General features: G+C 33.7%; 4 protein-coding genes across 8 annotated transcripts; 2 read left to right on the top strand and 2 right to left on the bottom strand.

The window, feature by feature from the left end:
- The first annotated feature begins 1,533 nt into the window (after positions 1-1,533).
- On the top strand, positions 1,534-5,909 carry LOC108476156 (probable magnesium transporter NIPA3). 3 transcript variants are annotated; one of them, XR_008281351.1, is made up of 10 exons: positions 1,534-2,296; positions 2,851-2,907; positions 3,186-3,276; positions 3,350-3,510; positions 3,614-3,741; positions 3,833-3,970; positions 4,249-4,341; positions 4,791-4,896; positions 4,994-5,233; positions 5,709-5,909. XR_008281351.1 is itself a non-coding variant. In XM_017778272.2 (9 exons), the coding sequence occupies exons 1-9, from the start codon at positions 2,146-2,148 to the stop codon at positions 5,101-5,103; spliced, it is 1,035 nt and encodes a 344-aa protein (XP_017633761.1). In that variant the 5' UTR covers positions 1,534-2,145; the 3' UTR covers positions 5,104-5,452. The 3 variants fall into 3 exon arrangements, 1 of the variants encoding a protein (XP_017633761.1); XR_008281350.1 differs by having other exon boundaries at positions 5,701-5,909; XM_017778272.2 differs by lacking the exon at positions 5,709-5,909 and having other exon boundaries at positions 4,994-5,452.
- On the bottom strand, positions 5,188-6,551 carry LOC108476158 (uncharacterized). The gene is made up of 2 exons (XM_017778276.2): positions 6,340-6,551; positions 5,188-5,785 (listed from the first exon to the last, which is right to left on the bottom strand). Exons 1-2 carry the CDS (start codon positions 6,423-6,425, stop codon positions 5,680-5,682), a joined length of 192 nt encoding a protein of 63 aa, XP_017633765.1. The 5' UTR covers positions 6,426-6,551; the 3' UTR covers positions 5,188-5,679.
- A 37-nt stretch (positions 6,552-6,588) lies between these two features.
- Positions 6,589-9,518, top strand: LOC108476157 (protein EI24 homolog). 3 transcript variants are annotated; one of them, XM_017778275.2, is made up of 12 exons: positions 6,589-6,863; positions 6,950-7,015; positions 7,108-7,258; positions 7,789-7,841; positions 7,943-8,077; positions 8,170-8,233; positions 8,354-8,439; positions 8,530-8,612; positions 8,723-8,799; positions 8,891-9,006; positions 9,094-9,195; positions 9,369-9,518. In XM_017778275.2, exons 1-11 carry the CDS (start codon positions 6,742-6,744, stop codon positions 9,158-9,160), a joined length of 1,020 nt encoding a protein of 339 aa, XP_017633764.1. In that variant the 5' UTR covers positions 6,589-6,741; the 3' UTR covers positions 9,161-9,195; positions 9,369-9,518. The 3 variants fall into 3 exon arrangements, with proteins under 3 accessions (XP_017633764.1, XP_017633762.1, XP_052882580.1); XM_017778273.2 differs by having other exon boundaries at positions 9,296-9,518; XM_053026620.1 differs by having other exon boundaries at positions 9,094-9,518.
- Positions 9,519-11,648: 2,130 nt separating this feature from the next.
- LOC108474781 (transcription factor TCP8-like) lies at positions 11,649-13,591 on the bottom strand. The gene has a single exon (XM_017776796.2). It carries the CDS (start codon positions 13,338-13,340, stop codon positions 11,880-11,882), a length of 1,461 nt encoding a protein of 486 aa, XP_017632285.1. The 5' UTR covers positions 13,341-13,591; the 3' UTR covers positions 11,649-11,879.
- Between the last annotated feature and the right edge of the window lie 304 nt (positions 13,592-13,895).

Raw genomic sequence — 13,895 nt, 5'->3', positions numbered from 1 at the left:
GATTGCTAAATAAAATCATTTATCGAAAAAGACATTGCAAAATAGGATTGGTGAATCCAAAATGCATTAACAAATAATGTGTGTTGATATCTCTCATTGTCTTACTCTCCGTTTATAAATTGTTGTTAAAATGTCTTATTCATACGTATGTTCGAACATCTATCCAAAGAGCAGTTGGGACATCAATTTGAACAAAGAGTAAATTGACTTGTGCTCTTTCAATAACTATTTGGGTAAACTACATCCAGTGTCACTAAATTATTAGTAAGTTTACATTTTGTTCACCCAACTTCAAAAAATTATAAAATGGTATTTGAATTGTTAAAATCGATATTGTATGACATTTTTTTATTCACAATTAACTTTGATTTAAAATTTTCATTTAAACTAGACTATTCGATACTTAAATTCAATTTAATTTTAAAATAGAAGTATGTGAATTAAATTATAAATATACGAAGAATATAAAACTTTAAATAATATTATAACTTATAAATTTTTACTCTATAATTCAGTTAAAATATAATTAATTCAATACGAAACGCAAATAAAAAAATATTCTCTCTATACTAAAAAATATTCTAGAGAAAACGTTAAATTCATAATTTGTTAGAAACCAAGAGAATTTAATGTTTTTAATAAATAAAATAAAAGAAGTAAATTCCATTAATCTCACTTTGCATAATTGCAAAGTTGTCCAAATGTTATTTTCATAATTAATTAAACAAAACAGTCCTTAAATAATTATATATCTAACACGTGAATTAAACACGTCAGATTAATTATGTATTTTCTAAATCTGGGTAGCTGATTTTGAGCTTAGATAGATTCATGCTTAAATAATTTCAGATTAGAGGTTTAAAATTTTTCAAAATTGGATTATTTTGAGTTGAATTATTTTAAATTCGAATTATTTTGAATTTAGATTAAAATTGAGTTTCGATCTATTTAAATTTAATAAATCAAATGCAAAATATTAGAAAACGGATTGAGTCGGGCGATTAGATTAATTGGATTGAGAATCAGTCGATACATTAGTCCGGAGCAAGGTAAAGTATCAATTGATTATCAAACTAGCTAAACCAAGCTAAAAATCTGGTCGAATCGGATTTTATAATTTTTAATTTTTATAAATTTATAATAATTTATTTAATTAGTACCGTATGAATTGATCGGACTTAAAATCGATAACTTAATTGGTTCGACTATCAATCCAGCTTAAAAATTGTTGATAAAATTATGATTGTTTAAACTGAATCGAACCAAAAACCGACTAAGGTATCGATTTGAAAAAAGGTATTGGACATGTTAACCTAAAAACCAGTTGATTTGAGGAAAAAAAACTCAATTAAACAGTTAGATTGAACCGATTGAATATAAATCTTTAAATACTTTTATAAAATTTTCTAATTATTTATTTAATAAACCTAATGGACCAATCAATTAAATAAATCGATGATATAATTAATTTAATTTAACCATAATTATTGTGAAAAATATAATTCAATTCCTAATCATCATTGATTCATCATAACCAAACCAAAGCCGTAGCATAAAACCCCGCGCAATCTCCACCACGCGCTTTTCTTTTTCTTGTCTCTCACTTCCATTCCAAGAAAACCTCTTTACAATAATTAAAAGCTGTTTCTCTTCTCACCAACTCACCAAACTCGGGCAAACTCAGTCGTCCTCAATTCTCGTTGACAGACAGCCAACCCTTCTTCATCTGCTGCTTCTTTTTTTGGTCTCTCAAGACGTGAGATCTACTTCTTCCGCTTCAACTCATTCCGCGTCAACCCAGTCAACTTTCTCTTTTTCACTCACATTGTAAATATTCGTTGTTTCCCCCCCTTTTCTTCCTCAAAATTTCCGTCTCATATTTCAACTCATTCGACTAAGGACTCACTGCTATTTGTGTAAGTAGTTTCTTTAAGGAGTCGAGATCCGTTAGCTTGTGGTCTTCCAACTCTGTTCCGATCTCACGTTTCAACCTATTCCAAGATCGGTTGAAATCGCGATCCATGAACTCGGTTTTTAGACTCAGTCCGAGTTCTGGTTAGATTGAGGATCGAGTGAAGTTGTGGTTGACTCTATGTAGAGTTATCCCTTCAGAATTAGGGTTTTCGGAAGATTTTTTTTCAAAGTATGGCAGCTGTGCGAAGGTGGAGTGAGGGCATGTCCTCAGATAATGTTAAGGGTTTGGTTTTAGCACTTTCTTCCAGTTTATTTATTGGAGCAAGTTTCATTGTTAAGAAAAAAGGCTTGAAGAAAGCTGGTGCTTCTGGCATCAGGGCAGGTACTTCAATTTATCAAAGTTTTACTAATATTTTCTCTTATTTCTCTTATTTTTGTTATCATTAGAATTGGGTGATTTTGTTTTATTTTAAAATATAATTTTCAGTCTTTCTGGATTACTGCAGGGTGTTGTGACGCATTGAATAGTAGTCTACTCAATTTAGGAAAGTCAATTTGAGTGAACTGTAGCTGTTGGAAATCAATTTGCCTTGGGAATTTAATTAACAAGCACGGTCATTAAATTGATTTGAGCGTTTGGAAATCTAGTATGAGAACTGTTTGGGGAAAATGATCTGCTTGTTCAGATGATTGTTTGTTTTGTTGCTATGGAATAAAAAAAAAAAAAAAAAAACTGTTCATGTTATGACTGTTATTGCCCAAATTGTTATGTTGCATTGCTGTTAGCACCTTGTTTTTTTGGTTACCTCAGTTACCTAAAGAACTCTTTGAAATGCACTGCTATCATTAAGTGTTTTATCAAAATTTGACACTGGTATTGCTCTAGTGCGTAACACGGCGCCAATGATTGTTTTATTTGTTGTACTTTTTGCACAGGCAGTGGAGGTTATTCTTACTTGTTGGAGCCACTTTGGTGGGTGGGCATGATAACAAGTAAGTTTTATGGATTTTTCATTGATCATTAACTCAATATTTTATGGTTATATGATTCCGTAGAAGCAACATTGCACCTATTGAAAAGATCATCTTTTTGTGTTTTGTTGGAATCTACATAGTTCTTTTAGTTTTGTTGCACGCATACATGTTAATGTTTAGGGGCTGAACAAATTGTGCAATCTTGTTAAATTTACTGAATTGTCTGAGTTGCTTATGGTTCATGATTCTGGAAGGAAAAGTGGTTAAATTCTAATTCGTACTTGGCTATGCAACAGTGGTTGTTGGGGAAATTGCTAATTTTGCAGCTTATGCGTTTGCACCTGCTATACTGGTTACTCCTCTTGGTGCCCTCAGTATAATTATCAGGTATGGAAATATATCACTCAAATTTCTGGTTTGGCCTTTTAGTGTTAATTGCTAGTTGTAATTTCTCTTGCAGTGCGGCCCTAGCACATATAATTTTACGGGAAAAATTACATACTTTTGGGATTCTTGGTTGTGTTTTATGTGTCGTGGGATCTACAGCAATCGTTTTGCATGCTCCCCCAGAACGTCAGATTGAATCTGTAACGGAAGTTTGGGATCTTGCTACAGAACCAGGTTCCATTAAGTTTGCTTTCAGCTCTGAACATTGTTTTATGCTCAAAATTGTTGAACTGCTAAGAAAGAAAATGATTGTAGTTTTCCTTGGATCTTCTTGCAGGGTTCCTCTTTTACGCATTATTGGTCTTAACAGCTGTCTTTATACTTATATTCCACTTTGTTCCACAATATGGACAGTCACACATTATGGTTTACATTGGAGTTTGCTCTCTTGTGGGTTCCATTTCGGTATGCATCCCTGTCAGGCTGTTGGTAGCTTAGTGTTGTTTACCTTCTTATGTTTTTGCAGATTGTAATTTATCAAAGTGTTCTTTAACAGGTCATGAGTGTTAAAGCACTTGGCATAGCCTTGAAGTTAACTTTTTCAGGAATGAATCAGCTTGTATATCCACAAACATGGGCCTTTACTTTAGTTGTGGTTACTTGTGTGGTTACTCAAATGAATTATTTAAACAAGGTAATGTTTACTTGTTGTCCCCCCCCCCCCCTTTTTTTGTTTCCCTCTTTATCTTGATGTCTTTCAAGTGACGCTTTAAAGAAAGGGAACTAGAAAGCAATGTGGGGAATGTGAGAAATTTATCATTTTACTTCAAATTTTATTTCCTCTCTAGTTTTGAACAATTTATAGAAACTATGCTTTTCATACTCTTATACTTGATTTTGTGTTGATCATGTGTGCTGAATTAAAACTTCTGTTTCACACTCATATTTTCTTTTTTGCCTTCAAAATTGCAGGCACTTGATACTTTCAACACAGCTGTTGTTTCTCCCATATACTATGTTATGTTCACGACACTGACCATTTTGGCGAGTGTAATCATGTTTAAGGTAATTTCCAGTCGTTTATGGTATCAGAATGGTTGAAAACTCCATTTATGCATATTCTAAAACATATCTTCCTTGATGCCTCTCTATTGTCTTTCAACCCAAGCCCTTTTCCAACTTTATCATCTTATTGATCTGTCTACAACATGGAATGAATTACTTAATCCTATATATACGCGAACATGCAGAAGCATGAATAGTTTATCATTCAAGAATTTTTAACTGACAATCCCATGTTTCAATTCTCTTGTTCAAGTGAGTATAGTTTTAACCCATGGTTGTCTGCCATAACCTGAAATTGAGCTTCTAGCTTGCTACTTCCACCATGTGGTGCTTCCCCTAACTTCTCTATTTCAAAAGTGAAGTTTTGACTGACTTAACAAAATGCTTCCTAGTTAGCATTTTTATTATTGAAAGTAACTAATTCAAATCTAAATATATGTTATTATCAGGATTGGGACAGGCAAAACCCTACGCAGATTATAACAGAGATGTGTGGATTTGTGACTATCCTTTCAGGAACTTTTCTTCTTCACAAAACCAAGGATATGGTTGATGGTATGTTCTCATGAACCTTCTCAATCATGCATTATGGAGCATATTCTTTCAATTTGTTTTTGGCATTTTAAACATTTGATGAATCATCTTAAATCAGGTGCAAGTTTGACATCTATGTCAATGCGACAATTAAAGCACGAAGAAGAGGATGGCTTTGACGAAAGCATCCCTCTTAAGCGGCAGGATTCTTTGAGAATAATACCTTGATTGAAACAAAAATTTAGGTCATCCTACAAATCTCAGTAGAGCTTATGGGGAGAAGCCTTATTGATGTCAACGTGTATTTTACGAACAAACTTATTTGATCACACTCATATTTTGGAGGGAGTTATCCGAGGTGAGATTATCTATGGCTCTTTTTCCCTTTAGCTTCAAGATACAGACTATAGACTTCAGCTTTTGCCTTGTATAAACTATCCATAGTTCATACAGGAAAAATATATAGCCCAATGTATCTTTTGCCTTGTATAAACTATATCCATAGTTCTCTCAACATGTGAAGTGTGAAAAAGAGAAAAAAACAAAGAGGAATCAAATACATGCATATCTTTTGCAATTTTGATTTGGTAGATCCACTATTGTCCTTTCATTTATATACAATGAATCAGTTAGTGAAGTTATATGCCCCCTTAAAAACTCAAATCTATATATATATATATATATATTATAGAATATGGTCAGTACCAAACAACATCAAATCTAATACAAGGTTACATTGAGTGATATATAAATGTGTATTTCAAAGGGAATGGCATGAATTGAGATGGAAAGTCATGTTGTCTTTCATTTGGCTATTTGCTTTAGGAGAGCAGACACTGAAGCACAATGAGTGGATTCATAGTTGCATTTCTCACAGCAAGATTGGAGCAGCTCAATCACTTTTTGGCACCTACAATGCACAACATGGATCATTTCATAACAAGTCCAACATCAAGCATAAACAGCATCTCTGACCCGAACTTGAAAATTTGAATCCGATTTTGATTCAATTCGATTTGATCTTAAAACACTAATTGAACTCGGAAATGATCCTAAACTCAAGTATAAAACTCGAAATGACACAATGGCTAGTCGAACTTGAAATGAAAATTGACCTGAATTCGAAATTGCCCGGAAAAAAAATTAAAACTTGAAATTGCCAGTATAGTTTTCTTATTCACGGATGGGACCCAAGTTAAGCATCCATTTTTGAAAACAATTGCAGCATCAAAGGATGGATCAAATGGTACATGAATTTAATTTCTAAGCTAATCCGTAGTCTGTAAAAATAAATTATATCCATGATCCATCCATTTTTCAATGGAATTAATCAAAGATGATTTCAAGGTTCCTTCGATCAAAGTTCTAATTTAGAAAACTGTGAAGATACTGCAAATCCAATCATACCCATAAATCAATCAATTTACTGAATCACTTGGGAAAATCACAGAATAAAAATGTTACCTTTTAGGGAGGAAGTTGTTCTTTGAAAGACAAGATTGAATATCGCAAGCTTCTTTCTTGCAAGGCTCTTTGCTTGGCTGTGCCATCTCTTTTGTTTTTAAGAAAAAATAAAGTCTCAGCTTTTTTGCTCTTTGTTTCTGGTTTTTCACCTAAGCTCGAGAATCTTGTAGTGAAGAAGCGGCAGCTAAACCGGTTTCGAGTTTAACCCTTACAAAAAAACCAATTTTAATGGCTGTCGTGTAAAGCCCACACGTGGCCCAATCAAGTTCAAGATTTTTGCCCTTTCAAGGCAAAAGCTTTATAAGTCTATCAAAGCTAAAGCCTTTTTCTTGTCTTTGAAACGTCGTCACACTGGAAGTCCTTCCTTCTCTCTTTGATTATCGATTAAAAAAAAAAAAACAGATGGAACATATGAAACCATTAATTGAAGCTTTGAGGACTAAATTAAAGCAAGCTTTGATTCTATGGGCAGAGGGTTTCAGAGAAGCTTGTTGTCTTCACAGAGTTATCGTTCTTTGTCGCAGGTTTCTAATTTTTTCTTCTTTTTGGTTAATTAATCACTTTATTTTGCTTTTTTGATGTAAACAAAATCTGGGTTTTTTTTTTGTAGGTCGAAGAAGCTTATGATTAGAACGGGACAGTGTTTTCTTTTAAATGGCTTCATATTCTTAGGAAGGTAAAGCTGAGATTTTTATTTTTTAATTTTCATAATTGATGATTAGCTAATGATTTATGTGTAAATTGGGTTAATTTTGTTGTATTTTTCAGTTTGTTTGTCCTAAATTCAGTAGTTATCCCAACACTACAATGGATATTGCCTGATCATTACTCACAAACCAATTGTGAAGCAATGTCTGAATTCCATGGTGTCTTCAAATTTTATTCCTTCTTACGTGGCTTCCTCATACAACTATTCTATGTAAGTGTTTACCATATATACAATCCTAGAAACAGTTCCAATTTGATGGCAGTCATATATATATAGCATTCATATGAATTTGAGATGCTAATGTTTGGTTTAATGGAATTGTGTTGATTTGTGTATATGATGCAAATCCTGCAAATTTCCCCAATCGATGCGGCTTAAGTAGTAGTTTATAATCATTATGTGCTTTTAGTAAAGTTTGATTGTCATACCGTAGCTATTCTAGTACTTAGCCGAGGAAGTTGATCGAAAGAAACGAATCCCAAAACGTCCTACAATCGTGACCGTTCCCTGCAACAATACCATAAAACTAGTCATTGCTGCTTTCTCCCGGGCCACCTTCGTGACTGCTGTTATCATCTCATTATCCCCGCCGTTTGGTCGGGAACTGCGTGCTCTATGTTTCATTGATATAACTAACAGTATTCTTTATAACAAACCGTATCATGTCTTGCGGCTTTTATCTTGTTATGAACACTTACTTGGACTGATTATTATTACATATTCGATTTTTTTATCTGCAGGTATTTTGGTTCTATCCCTTATACGTATTCAGCTTTATTCTGAGCAATCTATGGTACGTTCTCGTCCGTTTTGCATTTATATTCTTCGATGCAACATTTTGAACTGGATTAGTTCTATTTGTTGAACATAAACCTATTTTGTATAAACATCCAGGTACAATGACATTGCTACACATGGTTTTGCTGCAATGGGGAGATCCGGGCCTTCTACGGTGGAATCCTCGAAACAAAATGATACATTGACCTCAGACAGCAAAGTGCATGCAGCTAGGCCTGCTGGCCTCGGAGGGTACTGATGGTCGTGGGTGCTTTTTCTTAAACAAACAATTAAACTTCGTATAGGTGTCTTAAGTCCGGTTTTCATTGTATGTTTTCCTACAGGATCATGATCGGAATAGGGGAGCAGGTGTATTCGTTGCTTCTTTTGACTTTCTTTTTCTTCGAGGTAAAATTATTGCCTATCTTGTATAGGTTTTTTTTTTTTTTTTTTAACTTGTTTTTCCATGTATGAAGTCATATATATATATTTTGAGATGATGACTTGCATCTTTTTTAATATATGTAGGTTTATGCCGCGGGATTTATACCTTACGTTGGGAAGGCACTCAATTTCGTACTTCTTTCTTGGATGTACGCGTATTACTGTTTCGAGTACGTGGTAAAACAAGTATTTTCCGTCTCAAATCTTTTTGCTCTTAGTCTAAGCTAAGATAATGGTGAAATAACTTCTAATCTTTGTAGGTACAAATGGAACTTTACTGAATGGGGCCTGGAGAAAAGATTGGATTTTTTTGAAACTAATTGGGCATTTTTTGCTGGTTTCGGTAATTGATTTCTCTTCGAGTTTGCTTGTTATGGAAGTGAAAAGAACCCGAGAAACTTCGTGTTTTTAATATCACGTTCGAGATCACTGATGTTCTAATGGGATTTTCAGGAAGTCCTTGTGTTCTAGCGATTTTCTTTTTCTCACCTCTCGTGGGATATGGGTTTATGGCTGTACTCTTCCCTCTGGTTCATCTCGGCCCCTTCTCTTGTTCTTTTGGTGATTGTTGAATTTCGCTTTCCCAATCATTGGATTGTCTTTAACGTGCATGTCTTTCAGTTTGTTCTTACTGCAACAGGCACAGAAGCCGAGCAGGTTATTTCCACTCAAAGAAGAAGATTTACCGGTGCACAATTGGGGAAGGTTCCGGTATTTTACGCAGCTGACACTTTATTGTAAGCTAACCATATTATTCATTTCCACTTTCTCCTCAACATGGTTGGTCTTAAAATCGATAACTTTTGTGTTTATTTCTTCTCTAGGATACGGGTCTTGTCCCTCTTGCCATCGGAATCTCAAGAACGAGCACAAGACAACAAAACACTATAACAGATTCTGGCCATGCTCTCGTACCTTCTTGACCTGTAAGTCCATTTCCACAAGCTCGACCGAAAAAAAGAAGTTTCCGAACCTTTTTATCTCATTTCTTTTGTATCTTTGTGTTGTGTACATAAAAATTTGCAGAAATGAAGTGTAAAAACATTATACTTATCATTGATTTCTGCCCCTTTTATGAGATTACCAAAAATGTGTACAGTTCGGGTGTGAGACGGTTGTCGTATCTCTATATTCATATGTGGGACACAGAATGTTGGACACGAATACTTGACGAAAAATTGAAGACTCTGAGCTACATGGTTTTAAATAATATGATTTATGTGACATTATTTGAATGAAATGAATGAAATTGTGTGTGTTGATTTGAAGCAATTAGCTTGCATTTCAGATTTTTATTAAATTTGGTTTTGAAATATTACTATTATTATTGAACTATTAGAAAGTTTTCATCAAGTCATCGGAATGTTAAAATCATTGTTGTATGACTTTATCATATCGTCTACATCAATTGAAAGGTCTTCTATAGTTCATTTTCTTTAAGAAGCACATTTAAGCGTCATGAATCTGCAAAGTAAACTCCAAGCAATTTCTTTCCTTTAATTTTCGACATTAATCGTCTAATTGACTTGCGTGTAAGGTATGCTCTTCTAATCATAGATGGGTATTGATTTATAATATCGATCATTAAATTATCGCTTGGAGCTTGTTAGTCAGATTTAAAAATATATATAATAACTTAGTGACTTAAATAAAATATTTCGAATAGTTAAACAATTTAATGAAAATTTTTGAATAATTTAATGATTTTTTTATTTTTTAAAATTAAATTATCAAAACATAAATTCATTAATAATTTAATTATGTTAAGGTGTATATCATTTTAATTTGGATTATTTTATTCCAATATGGTACGCACAACTATGTTATTCCATACCTGAAAAAAGAAAAAGGCAGTCACAGCCCCCTGCCCCCAAAAGAAAAAAAAAAACATAATAATGACATTTTAATTTCCTCATTTAGAAGGTTATAATCGTACTAATATAATAATAAAGGCTTAATGGCACTTTTTGATGTTTAATTATTTTCACTTTGGTACCGGATTTTCTTTTTAATTATTTTGGTATTCATTTTTAAATTTTAGTCAAATTGTTTTTTTAACGAAAAATTCTATTTAATTGTTAAAATTTGAACGTAATTGACGTGGTAGTTTGTATGGATTCTACTTATACTTCATAGTTGGGAATAAAAAGCGAAGATTTTTACTAATTTGTTAATTTTTTAAATATTTTTTATAAAATACGTATGGATTGACAGTTCAGTTAACTTTTCTATTTTAAAAAATAATTTTACAAAAATTTGAAGGTTAAAAATCAAAACGATCCCAAAAAAAATAAAACTAAAATGACAAAAGAGATAAACGTTGAGGACTCATTCAATTCGAACTCAAATTTCTTTAAACCCAAAACTAATCTAAAACTAGAACAACTTGAATATGAAATGTACCGAACAAATACTGTAAGTTGAAATGATTTGAGCTTATAATGACCTGATTTGAAAAACCCAAACCTTAAACTTGTATGATTTAAACTTATAGTAAATCGAACCCAAATTCATTCCAACTTCAGGGTCCATTTATGAAATTTCCCAAACTGAAAGAGAAAGATTTACAACAAATTCAAAAAAAAAAAAAGCAAGCAAAAGCAATTCATTTTCCTTGTTTAATTTTTTTAAAAAAATTTGGTTACTTTCCAAATATCATAAGTACAAAAAAAGGATGTAATACCAAATAACATTGTTTAAACACAAATAAATATAAATATCTTACTATACAAACAACTCTCATTTTCCCAATTAAGTCCCTTTGGACTACACCTGAAATTGCTTACTTTCAAACTTCTCAACATCAAATTCCAGATATAAATATTCATAAATCCAAAATAAAAAGGTCAAATTATGATTTTAACCTCTTTGTTATGCTCAAATTCGGGATTCAACTCCTGAATTTAAATTTAGCATAATTTGATTATTTATCTTTTATAATATCATTAATTAGTTTAAACAACTAACATTCTTAACTATTTCAATTAAAATAATGATCTAGACTTTTCTTAAAATCATCTATTCGAACTCATTACGTTGACATAGAAGTATGTTTTAAGAAGTATTTAAAGCTGAATAATTAACTGTGTTAATTACTTAAACTAATTAATGGCGTTATAAAAAAATTATATATGATCCAAGTCTATGTACTCTTCTTAAATTTAAAATTTAGTCCCTTTATTTTTAAAATTTCAAATTTTAAGTCTAATTGTTCATTAGTATGTCTTCTTTTAAATAAATAAATAAATAAAACCACTGGTAACCATGAAGCAAGAAAAAAAAATGTTATAACGAACCGATATTTAAATTAGACTTGTAATTTGAAATAAAAGTATAGGGACCTAGAGCATATTTTAACCTTATGAAAATAGGGACTAAATTATGCCAAACAAATTAAAGTATATGAACTAAATTTCAAAATTGAATAGGGTAGAAGAATGAAAACCATAAATTAACCAAATCAAAACAAAGAAAACTAAGAAGGGTAGAGTAGCTAATTAGAACCTTAATTTCTCCCCATATTTATAAAACTAAATGTATTTTCTTGAAGGGAAAAAAAATTCAAAAGCATCTCAACTATGGGAATTAAAGTTTTTGCCTACTAACCACATCATTGAGAATTATTTGGGTCTTCATCTCCACTATTTGTACCTTGTTGTTGATGATGTTCCATGGGATTATTTTGGTCGGAATTAATGTTCGGACCGCCTCTAGAATAGGCGTTAAGAGCGGCCAACATTCCTAAATTAGATTCCGATAACCCTAACCCGAGGTGTTGAGACGGTTGATGTTGTTGTTGCAATAGCATGGAACCTAATTGCAGAGGGCTGGCTCTACCACCTTGGGACTCTAGGTTCCCTTGAAGGTTAAATCTTGGAACAAAATGTAAGGGTGCTTGCAATGTGTTGCCACTCGCTGTTCCGAACGGCCACATCTGGGGTTCGGATGAACCGGCTCCAGATGCGGCTGTTAGAATTGAGGGACCAGTAGTAGTAACTGGAAGCATCCAAAACGTACTTCCAGTTGTACTGCTGGGAGCTGGTGCCACTGCCCACATGGCAGTGGCAGGTAAGATATTCGATGGCTTATGCAATTGAGGTAAGCCAGTTTTAAAAGCCTTAATGGAGGATCCATCGCCGCCACTGTCACCATCTCCGCTTCCACCGCCGCCACCGGTTTCACCTTGTTGTTGGTTATCATCCTTGAACAAGTCCTCCCTAAAACGCTTCCTCATATAGTTCTCACTTGAATTCCCACAACCACCGCTACCACCGCCACCTGCAGGTAAAGTTTCAGCTATTTGATCTGCCCTTAACAGCTGTTGCTGCTGATGGTGGAGACCGAACAAAGCGCTATGAGCAAACCCTTCTTCATATGGGTGATGATGAGAAGCCAAAGCTAAAGCACCATGGAACGAGTGAGGAGCAGATTTCGACGGTGGAGCTGAAAGCGTAGACCCACTACTTCTCAACGAAACGTTAAGAGTCGAAAAATTGGCCGGTATAGTACCAGTTCCGGTGGCTGCAATGATCGCCGGTTCAGCCTGCTGTAAAAGCCATTCAATCGTTTCACCATCAGATTTATGACCCAACTCTCTAGTCAACTGAAAAACCCTAGCTGTACAAGCTGCAGGCATTCTTATACGCCGTCCCCGACCATCCACCTTCGTGTGACGGTCTTTAGTGGACCGTTTCGCCGGTGGGTTCGACGACGGTGGCAAGTTGGGTTGATTCTTCTTTGTAGAATCATCGATGTTAAGGGAAGCACTAGATCTGGTAGCAATAGCTAGTGAAGCATCAACCGGCTGAGCAGGGTTAGTCTTAGTAGTGGAAGGGGACGAAGAAGAAGAAGAAAGAGGCGGCGTTGCAGTGGTTATAACGGTGGCTGTTGAAGAAGTAGTAGGATGAAGAAGACGGCGGTGAAGGTGAGATATGGAGGTTATATTAAAAGGGCTATTGTTGTTGTTGCTAGTAGAAGAAGGAGCTGAAGATGTGGTGGTGGTGCCATCAGAAGAGACCAAATTGGTATTATTGTTGGTTTGCTTATTGTTCTGAGAATATGTAAGTTCCATTATGGTGGGGTTTTCTGAGAAAAAATAAAAATAAAAGGGGTTGGATTTTTATTTTAATAGTGGAAGTGTTTTGGGGTTTCAAAGCTGATCCATCATCAATTCTTTTGATTTCTCGAGAGAGATGTTTTTCTTTAGGACTAAAAAGAGTTTTGATTGTGGGGCTTGTTTTGTTTTGTGATTGACTGTTGTCTTTGAGCTCTTTGTGTGTGTATGAGAGCGAGAGGGTGGCTTTAGATAAAAGCAGATGTGTGTGGGGGAGAAAGTTATAGCAAAAGTCTACTCATGGGGTCCTATAAAGGAATGTTAAAATAAGCCCTTTGATGATGAGTTTACATAATGTGAAATTCCTATTGTATCCTTTGATTTCATTCAAGCTTTATTTTGTGAATAACATTATGTAACAATTGTTAGTGGATTTTCTTTTATCTATTTGGATAAAATTCGAATCTTTGACTCATTAATATTTGGGTTTTACTTATACAACTATTGGTTGAACATTTTTACTCCCAAATTATAAAATAAATGAAGACACTTATTGTGATACTAAAAAAATTG

The sequence above is a fragment of the Gossypium arboreum genome, chromosome 4 (assembly GCF_025698485.1).
Source record: "Gossypium arboreum isolate Shixiya-1 chromosome 4, ASM2569848v2, whole genome shotgun sequence".
NCBI lineage: Eukaryota > Viridiplantae > Streptophyta > Magnoliopsida > Malvales > Malvaceae > Gossypium > Gossypium arboreum.
Note: the sequence above shows the minus strand (reverse complement) of the source record. Positions and strands in the feature narration are given on the sequence as shown.

Bases quoted from the DNA above. Each gene is read 5' to 3' on its own strand.
- LOC108476156 (XM_017778272.2), top strand. From the start codon at position 2,146: ATGGCAGCTGTGCGAAGGTGGAGTGAGGGCATGTCCTCAGATAATGTT. The intron at 2,297-2,850 runs GTACTTCAATTT...CTTTTTGCACAG, and splicing joins TGCTTCTGGCATCAGGGCAG to GCAGTGGAGGTTATTCTTAC. The intron at 3,742-3,832 runs GTATGCATCCCT...GTTCTTTAACAG, and splicing joins CTCTTGTGGGTTCCATTTCG to GTCATGAGTGTTAAAGCACT.
- LOC108476158 (XM_017778276.2), bottom strand. From the start codon at position 6,425: ATGGCACAGCCAAGCAAAGAGCCTTGCAAGAAAGAAGCTTGCGATATT. The intron at 5,786-6,339 runs GTAACATTTTTA...TGTGCATTGTAG, and splicing joins AACAACTTCCTCCCTAAAAG to GTGCCAAAAAGTGATTGAGC.
- LOC108476157 (XM_017778275.2), top strand. From the start codon at position 6,742: ATGGAACATATGAAACCATTAATTGAAGCTTTGAGGACTAAATTAAAG. The intron at 6,864-6,949 runs GTTTCTAATTTT...TTTTTTTTGTAG, and splicing joins GTTATCGTTCTTTGTCGCAG to GTCGAAGAAGCTTATGATTA. The intron at 7,842-7,942 runs GTACGTTCTCGT...ATAAACATCCAG, and splicing joins TTTATTCTGAGCAATCTATG to GTACAATGACATTGCTACAC.
- LOC108474781 (XM_017776796.2), bottom strand. From the start codon at position 13,340: ATGGAACTTACATATTCTCAGAACAATAAGCAAACCAACAATAATACC.